We start from the raw sequence: 9,548 nt of genomic DNA, 5'->3' as shown, positions 1-9,548 counted from the left end.
GGTCAGGGCCAGGCTGCTGCTGACCCACACGGGCACCCAAGAAGGCTGACAGTGCTGCCCACCAAAGTCGATGCCCTGAGGACAGGATGGCCAATGGGAGGCAGAGCTGGGGGCACTTGTACTTGCACTCCTAGCCCTGCTCCCCCAGGACCAACCCCGGACTGGCTTCTGGGCCTCTCCGAAGACGTCCCATGAGACGGGAGAGCAGCTCACACTTGCTGACCCTGCCCCTCGCCTTGTCCCAGCCTCGCGCCACATGCCCCCCCCCATGCCAGGCCCCCCGGGATCGCTCTCCCCGAAAAAGGCCAGCTTTTACCTGGTTTCTAGGGAACCCAGGCCAAGCCGGTTGGTGCCAAAAGTGACCTGGAAAAGCAATAGGGTGACTGACCACCCGAGATGCCACCACGGCCCTCTGCTGACGGAGTCCAGGAAGTAAGAGTTTTGGCCCGAGTCCCCATCACAGTGGGCCCAGTGGGTCCACAGAGCTGTCTGTGGTTGGTGCCCTGGTTCCCAGGAGCAGCACTAGGATGTGTTTACCTGCACCTGACGGGGCACTCACCTTCGATCCTCACCCGAGGAGCAGAGACTCACACTTCCCAGGGATTTCCAGCCGGGCCAGGCCTGGTGAGAACCACCACCACAGAGGGAGAGGCGCCCCTGCCCACCTTGCTGGAGTGCCTCTCCCCACCCCCGCCCCAACTGGGGCTGTGGCGGGACTGTGGGCAACGGACCCGGAGCTCTCTCTGGTTTGCATGCTGATTCCGTCTTCAGGGCAGGGCCAATGGGCAGCCCTGGCTATGGGAGTTTGTCCGAAGCAGGCAGAAAGACCCAAGACTCCATTAAGTGAGCCCGAGGACAACTCTTCCCCCCCACAGGGGATGCCCATGTGCCCTGGTGGTGCCCGGGCTCCCCTAAGCCCCTCCGCCACGGCCTGGGGTCTTTTCTCCAGGGCTGGACCTCTGGGGGATATGTGGGGTCTGCTCCAGGTTGGCAGGAGGAGGGGTGCATAAGCTGAGGAGGCCCGGATGCTCCCAATCCCACTGATGACCCTGCTGGAGAAACCCCGGGCCGTGAAGTCCGGGCTCAGGAGCCGTGGGCCTGGGACACAGGTGGGGGGGGGTTTCATGGGTTGGGGGTGGGGGATGATCACCAAGCCCTGGGGGGCCACAGAGGAGACAGTTGTGAGTAGAAGGGGGACCGGCGCTCACGCCTTCCAGCAACTGTTTGCTGGGTGCTCTGCTGGCAATGAGAAGGTCTAGTAAGACCTGGAGGAGGGACGGCCCCAGGGGGCGCAAGACCCAGGAGCCAGGGAGCCCACGCCAACTGTGAGTCGTTCTTCTGCCGAAGGAAGGGCATCCACGCACCCAACTGCCATTATCACTGACGGTGCTCGGTGGGGCCCTGTCAGCAGACACTGGCTAAGCACCTGTCCTGGGCCTGGCCCTGCGAGATGCTGAAGAAACACCAGTTCACAGGGGCAAGCCCCCGCCTTCGGGGTGACATCCCACTGGCGTGGACAGAGTCTAAATCCCGTGGGTGGCTGCAACACCGAGAAGGTATGGGTGGGACCATCACTGTGGGAGACAGTGGCTGGGGCATCTCGCTTTTGCCTGGGGTCCTCACCCCACTCCAAGGGGCCAACAGTGGAGCCAAGACTGTACTTCCGTTCAGGTTCTCCAGGAAGCTACCTGGAGGGGAGGCTTATTTCCCACTGCTCTGTGAGAGCGCACGGCCCCCTGGATCAGAAGCGATGGACAAGGCCAGGGAGCGCAGAGCCCCGTGCGGAGAGCCTGGGACCCAGGGCCAAGACAGGACAGGCTCTCTGTCCACAGATGTTCCCTGGAGAGGAGGAAGACAGAATCAGGTCTGCAACCAGGCAAAGTCTGGATCTAAATCTCTGCTCCCCATTTATTGCCCAGGTCCCGTTGTTTGGCCTCAGTCTCCACCTCTGTAAAGCGCAGACTTCAGAGCCCTGTTCGTGGAGGTGATCGGGAATCAAAGGGGGCCACAGAGGCAAGCAGCCAGCCCCTCACCTTGCACAGAGCTAAGCTCCACGTGCAATGGCCTCCCGGTGGCCCCCCCAGCCCGCGGGATGGGGGACAAGCACTTCTTCATGGCCATTCTGCACCCTTGAACAACTATGTAAAGGTTTTGTGGACAAGGTTGAACAGACTGGATTTGAAGACTGTTTTAAATCCTTTGCAGATCGAAATGTTATCCGGTCTGAGCCTCCATTCCGGGGCGTCCCCAGAACGATCCTCCAGTTTCCAAAGAATGCCACCACCACCACCCACCCACCCCGAGGCGCTTCTCCAGGGCTTGGGGTGGCAAGGACCGCACTGCAGCCGGCACTGTGGTCTTTCGGGCCTTTATTCAGAAGGTACAGAGCGGCGCGGTCTGACAGGCACTGTGGGGGGGCGTGGTTTGTAACAGTTGTTTACTCCAAGGTGTCGCAGAGAAAGGGGCGCAGAAGGAAAGAGAACCCTCTGGGGAGTTGAAGAAAGGCACTGGCTGGAGGGGTTGTGAATCCCCCGCCTCTTCCCAGGCTGGTGGCCTGGGTTATATACACACGGGGGCAGGGTGTGGACTGGATGCAGGCAAACTCAAAGCTAGATACAGCGAACAGGGGAAAGAGTCCATCTGGGGGGGGGGTGCAGTGCTGTGTCCGGGCTCTTTCCCCCAAGTGGGAAAAGAAGTTCAGAAAGAAGGCACAGCTTTAAAGGACAAACAGAATCCAGCCTCCCAGTCTTAGTGTTTTGTGCAATTAAAAAAACTGGAAAAAATAAATATAACTTAAAAACTTCTTACACGACACTAAAGGCAAGAGAAACCTTCCTCGAATACGTGAAGCATGCTGCTCACCGAGAACCCCCTGGGGGCCCGGCAAGGACCAGGCAGGAAGGCTGTCCGTGTACCTGTGCGCACACGGCTTGGCTCACCCTCCCGGCCCCTGCACGGCCAGGACCCAAGGCGTCCCTGTGGGGGCTGGGGCTGGGCAGGGAAGGGTTCTGAGAAATTCCACTCGGGATCCATCTACCCCTCTAGGAGAAGGAGGCGGCAGGGAATGGGGGAGAACAGTTAGCGAGTAAATACAGAACCCCAACCCTAAGGAAGAGAATAACCCTACGAAGATGCCGCTTCATACCACTTTCACAGTCAGAACGGGACCCAAAGAAACCCACTGCCAATGAGGCAGCACGGACCTCCTCTGACAAATATATCACTTGCACTTCAGCCCATCGTTTGCAAACCATCGGTGCCTGTTTAAAGTGCTTGGAAATTTTGTTCTCTTAAGTAGATAAAGCTGGCCACCTGCACTTTTTGTTTGGAGCAATCATTTGCTTTAGCAAACTTTCTTGGTAGATAGAGGACGATTTCTGGCCAGCCCACAGTGCTGGAATCTTGAATCTCAATGTCAGAATTTAAGTCCCTCCCTCAGGCCCCTTCCGAGCCACAAGTCACTCCAGCTCCGGAAGGAGACCCAGAGCTGCCTTTGGTGCTCCTGCCTTCAGAGGTCACATGCTGTCACGAGGCCTCTCTCGCTCAGCTGGGCGGGGGCGTGACCTTTAGCAAACCCCCCACGGGAGCTCACTACTGTTTTTGAACAAGAGCCAGGAAGTTTAAAAGTGATTTCCTTTTTAAAAAAATCTGTACTTAAACATCCTCATGTGTCCCACCCTCTGCCCCCACCGTTACTCACCCCACCCGAAAGGGGAAATGCTGGTGTCGTGTAGGGAGGTCGGAGGTCCCCCAGAGGCCCTGGGGCGGCAGCCCAGGAAACCTCTGAACTGGTCCCTCCAGGCGCACACACCTGGGTGCACACGTCTCCACCGTGTCCCTGAAACAGCTCCCAGCAGAGAAACTGGCCCCAGCACCTGCTGCCTGGTCAGAGCTCAATTCCGCCCCCCCCCCGCCCCCGCCCGTACCTGCACGGACAAAGGAGGGCACCTGGGGTACACAGCTCCGCATGGCCAGAGAGCTGAGTGCTTTGTTCTTAAAGTCTGGCCAATTTTACATTCTTCTCCATAACAGAGACGTAATTTGCTTGAAAATTAAAACACAGCTTAATGGCTTCCCCAGCCATCTTTAGGCAACCTGGAGACTCCAGGGAGAGATGCCTGGAGCACCCCCTCCCCATCCCTGGCACCCACCACCTACCCTGGGAGCTGCCCACACCACATTTGGGAAATGTGGGTCTAAGCCCTTCAGGCACTAAGAGTTACTTTAGGGGGGAGATGAGGCCAGTAAGCCAGAAACCTGCTTAGCGCTGCCCTGAAGCCCACCCCAAACCTTCTGGGGACCTGACCTCATGAAAGAAGCCCAGGGAGGTGGGGGTGGTGGGGGGTGAAGGGATGTGTGGGATCTGTGCTCTGTAGGTTCCGTCTTCTTTCTCCGGGGCTGGCTATGCCCCGGCCCACCCCACCCGGTGCCCCCAACCTCGGCACTGCAAGGTGGGTGGCTGGAGGCACAAATGGCTCTGGGGGGTTGGAGGGACATCCCTGGAAGCTCAGGTGTGCAGAGTGTCCTCTGAATTCAGAGGGTGAGCATCAGAGGGAAGAGCACAGCTCCTGCCTGCCCCCTCCTGCAAAGGCCTAGGTCAGAGAGCACAGCCAGTCAACTCTAGCTAATCTCCGAACTCCCAGGTCTGGCCCAAAGCTGGAGGGTTTCAATACCAGATGGGTGGGAGCCCTGTGTTAGCAGGCCACCACCGTCTGGGGGCGCCCCTGGACTGCTAAAGGCCAACATGCAGTTCCCAGTGGCTTGGTACCCCAACTACCAGAAGCCTGCAGCCAGGCACCTGCTGAAGCCAGGGTTCTTACAACCCCCTCACTGCGGCCCCCCAGCCTGTGTGCTGAGCTGGGCAGCTCACTGACCGCACGGGCCACCAGGGGGCAGCAGGCCCCCACAGGAAGCCCGAGCGGAGGCTGGAGCTGGCTGCTGGGTTAGGAGCCCACCCAGTGGCCACCTGAGCCTGCTTCCAGACCTAAACCCAACAGAGCTGCCCTATAGGCCGCTGAGCCCTGGTCTGGGCATTCCTCTTCTGCTCGGAGATCCGACGGATAGACAGAAGTGGAGACCCCAGCTTCAAGCCCTTCATGAGGAAAGTCACCAGAAAATCTCCCCTCTGCTCTTGGAAATCTCCATCTCGTTTCTACAAAGTGTCTTGTAGTGCAGTTCAGGAGGGTCAGTTCTGGGGCTCGCACTTCCCTAGACACGAAGAGAAAAGGAAGGAGAAAAAAGGAAGCACAGGGGGAGGAAGGGAGGGTGTGGCGAGGCGGGCACAGGGGGGCCTCAGGCAAGCGGGGCGCCCTGGCACATTTCTGTCAGGATGTCGATGAGGTTGTTCAGACCCGAGAGGTAGCCGTCCTCCCGGTTCCCCTCCTGCCAAGGCACGTTGTGCTGCAGGGTCTGGCCCTCGGGCAGGGGTGTGGTTTTTCCGAAGTCGATCATCCACACCTTGGCCTGCTCCTTCTGGTCATGGATGAAAAGGAGTGAGCTGCCGATGACCTGGGGGGAGAGGGGGGTGAGTGGGGGACTGGGGAAGGCAGCACCGGAGCCCCCACAGCCCATTCCACTGCAGCCGGGTACCCAGGGCATGCCCGCCCGGGATGGGGGGCGTGAAGCCCAGAGCTCAAAGCTCCATCCTGTATGGCAAAGCCCACCCAGGGTGGCTGACCAGGGGGCAGAGGATGCCGGCCACCAGGACAGCCACTGCCTTCCGTGTGGGCAGCGGCACGGAGGACATCTAGGATGGCAGACCCCCACCCCCCAGCTCTGGCCTGCACACTTTCCACTATTTCAGACTACCGCTAAACCCTGGGCCTCACTGTGCCCCTCCTTCACCCTGATGGACCTGCCCAAATGCACACACAGGTCCCCACCCAAGAGGGTGGCAGGGAGGGCCAGACCACCCCCATTCCAGCAGCACAACCCAGGCAAAGCCTGCGCAGACAGGCCCGGCAGGGCCTCTGGGGCTGGTCCCTGCCTATGCCCCTGCTCCGAGGACCACGGGTGCCAAGGAGCCCTCCCCCACTCCAGGCCAGCTCAGAGCAATTGCATGGAGTAAGGTGCTCTCCCAAATATGAACACATCCCCCAAACCCTCCCCTAGGTCACTGTGTGGGACTGGAGAAAATAAGGGGGTACGGGGAGAGGGTGTGGGGTCCTTATAGCTCCCAGGGCCCCAGGCAGGACAGGGAAGAGCTCCTGGAAATGCTGAACCCAGAGAGGAGCTTCCTTTTCCCAGATGGAAAATGGCAGAAGCCCCAGCTCTTTCTAGACTGAAGCTTTCAAATGAGACTCCAGAAGGAGTAAAGCAAAAACAATCTTCCAGAAATAACAGCAAAGGTGCAGAAGAAGAAAAGGCATATGTTCGAGACAAAGCCTGGGCTGCCGACCGGGGGCGGTGCGGTCCATGGGGCAGGTCCTGGGGCTCTGAGGCCCACGGACGGCCTGTGCCCTCTGGAGCATGCAGGCAGGCTGGGGGGGGGGGGGGGAGGGGGGCTCCAGCAGGCTGCACAAAGACCTTTTATTGAGCTGGGAATCCAGACGCCCTGGGTGGGGCGGAGGGCTTGCACACCCTGGGCCTCAGTGTGGAGGAGGAGAGGAAAGGGCATCCTGGGAATGGCTAGGCCAGGGGCAGCTGCTCAAGGCAGAGCCCGCCCCGTCTGCCCTCTGGGCACCATAGTCCCCCCTCACGGGCAGTCCTATCCAGGCAGCTGTCAGAGCCACCCCGTGGGACAGGTGCGTCCTTGACCAAGGGACCAGTTAGGGATAAAATCCCAGGGCAAGCCAGGCTGTGTGCCCAGAGGCGGGGCCAGCCGTGTCACCTGCTCAAAGATGCCGTGAGGCCTAGCAGGGCCTGGCCCACCCCCCTCTGGGGAAGCTCCCTCTGCCTGGGGTCCTGGGACCACCCGTTTCTTGTTCCTCCTGCTGCCCTCACTGCCCCCTCTGTGTGCCAGGCTCAGACTCAGGCTCCCTCCATACAAGAGCCCGAGAGGGGCTGCTTTCTGGAAGGAGCTGCAAGCCTGCAGGGAAAACAGGATCCCTGCTTCACATGCACCTGGCCACGGCAGTACCGTTTCTGGGAGTAGCATGTATACACATGTGCACGCATGCTCCAGGGGCTGGGGGCCCTGGACTCTCTGACATCAGGATCCTACAGACCCCCCAGGGAAACTGCTGACAATTCCCAAACCTCTCTCGGGTGTCTGGGTTGCCTGCCCGCTGCCCCTGCAGACAAACAGGTGCAAAAGCAGGAACAGGTGGAACGTTCCAGCCCTGCTCCAAGAGTGGTGCCTAAGACGGGCCAGCCCCTTCAGAAGGTCTTGGGTGGTGATGGGTAGCTCTGCCCTAAGACCCAGAAGCGTGTGGGACAGAAGCTTCAGCTGCTGGGAGGGGGAGGGAGGAGTGGGATGAGGATGACCACAGCGCTCAGGCAGGACAGCCTGCGTGGTCATTCCAGGGAGCCTGGTGCAGACACGTGCCGACGAGGCTCCTGCTGGCAGCGAGGGGCCTGATCCCGGGCGGGCTGCCTCTGGCTGCATGGTCCAAAAAGTGCCCCTCAGGCTTCCAGAACAAGCAGGTCTGGAAGTGTGGGAGGCGCGCTCACCACTCAGGTGGGCAGGCCCGAAGATCATGGCTGACCCCACAGAGCAAGGCTCTCTGCCCCAGAGAAGGAAAGCCCAGTATCTACCTCATGGCATTTGAAGAAGGGAGAAACTTCTAGGGTGGCACGAATGTCTTTCAGCCGGTCCCGGTAGGCGATCTGGGAACAGAAAATGGCCAGAGTTTTTTTTTTTTAAAGATTTTATTTATTTATTTGAGAAAGAATGAGAGAGAGAGAGTGAGAGTGAGAGCATGCACACATGAGAAGGGGGAGGGTCAGAAGGAGAAGCAGACTTCCTGCTGAGCAGGGAGCCTGATGCGGGACTTGATCCTGACACTCCAGGATCATGACCTGAGCCAAAGGCAGTCGCTTAAAAATAGCCAGAGTTTTAAACACTTGGGGGTGGGGTGGCTTTTAAGCCCCGCGTGGCCCACTAGCATCACTGGGTGTCAGAGCGCAAGAGACCTTACACCCTGAGGTTTTATTCCAACCTCCAGAACCAGGCGAGGCGGGCAGCTGGGCTCCTGGGGCCACGCTTCATCCACACCCCCCACCCCCGCACAGCCATGCAGCCCCTCCGAGCTCTCACACGAGGGTGAAGTTTATTCTGGAACACCAGCAGTGTGCCTCCGAACAGCCCGGTTGCCATAGTGTCTTCCAGAATACAAACCTCCATGCCCCTGACCTTCCAAAGGACAGAGGAAGTGGGAAAGCCACAAAGATCTCGGCCAGCGGCCTCTCCACAGAGCCCTCGGACAGGGATGGAGCTGCGCGGGCTCCCGGGGTGCCTGCTGTCCCCAGGGACCATGGGGAAGCCCGGTGCACACAGGCTGCCACGGTCCCTCAATGCCCTTCTGCAGAACGTCGTGGCCCGGGGCTTGGCACCACGTGCTCTGGGGCGGGCACCATGAAGGAGCAGGTGACCCGGAAAACAGAGGGCTCGGGCCGTGGAAGAGCTTGGGGGTGCACCCCATGCCCGAAGCCTCCTTGCCAAGGGCTCAGGGAAGCCTACCCAGCCTGCAGAGGAGGGAGGGAGATCCAGCCAGCGAGGAGTCTGCTCAGAGAAAAGGCTGTACGTGTCCACCCCTGCTCAGAAGGAGCCTATCCCCAGGGGCTCCAGGGCCCATGTCCCCAGTGTGTCTGGGTCTGTCGCAGGGTGCCTTTCCCTAGGGGTATGGATACTCAGCACACCCTACCTCTGCCTGGAGGATCGAGGTCCTGACCGCAGAGGTCAGAGCCATCTGTCCAGCCTGTCTACTAGTGCAGTGGCCTGCGCATGAGATCCAGTTTGTGCTTTCCTAGCTGTGTCCTGGACCTCAGTTCCTCACCTGTCAAGTGCGGACAAGAACGTCTCCCTGCCCCAGAGGGCTCCCTGGGGATTTGCAGCGAGGCTATAGTGACAGCAATCCTCTCATGGGAGGGAACCGTCTCGGCACCGTGAGGGGACGGCAAGGCAGAGAGTGAGCCCACCAAGTGCCCCCATCTACCCTCGGATGGGGCTGGCGACCAAGTCACCTTCCTCTGCACCTGCCCAGTGGAAGTTTGGGGCCAGCGGGGGCACTGCGGCCCAGCTCAGTCTAGGGCTGGGCAAGCCTGGGGGTGCAACAGTGGTCCCTGTGCAGCTGGCCCCTTCTGGTGGGGGTTGGGGGTGACTCACCAGGATGTTGTGGTTCCCCTTAGTGAACTCTCTGAAGGCCTCGGTGACCTGCTCCCTCGTTTTGGTCTTCTTGAAGTCTCGGTTCACGGAGCCGTCTTCTTTCTGAGAAGGAGAAGAACACCCGCCCAGGAGGGATCAGCAGAGGGCCTGGGGACCGGCGGGTCACTCACCGACCCAGCAGCCCAAGGAAACCAGGCAGCTCGGGGGGGACCGTGGAGGCGTCATGGTCCCCATGTGCAGGACAAGGAGGCAGGTGCGTGCACCATCCCAGGGAGGCTAGTCA

General features: G+C 60.0%; 1 protein-coding gene across 1 annotated transcript in view; it reads right to left on the bottom strand.

The window, feature by feature from the left end:
• Window positions 1-2,360: 2,360 nt before the first annotated feature.
• ITPKB (inositol-trisphosphate 3-kinase B) overlaps window positions 2,361-9,548 on the bottom strand; it is an 87,650-nt gene continuing 80,462 nt past the window's right edge. The window contains exons 5-7 of the mRNA XM_021679511.2: window positions 9,266-9,367; window positions 7,696-7,767; window positions 2,361-5,508 (exon numbers count right to left, since the gene is read on the bottom strand). Coding sequence (XP_021535186.1) covers window positions 5,293-5,508; window positions 7,696-7,767; window positions 9,266-9,367 — 390 coding nt within the window. The 3' untranslated portion in view covers window positions 2,361-5,292. The remainder of the gene's footprint in view (window positions 5,509-7,695; window positions 7,768-9,265; window positions 9,368-9,548) is intronic.

This window comes from Neomonachus schauinslandi, chromosome 6 (genome assembly GCF_002201575.2).
Source record: "Neomonachus schauinslandi chromosome 6, ASM220157v2, whole genome shotgun sequence".
Lineage (NCBI taxonomy): Eukaryota > Metazoa > Chordata > Mammalia > Carnivora > Phocidae > Neomonachus > Neomonachus schauinslandi.
This window is presented reverse-complemented; position numbering and strand designations above follow the sequence as displayed.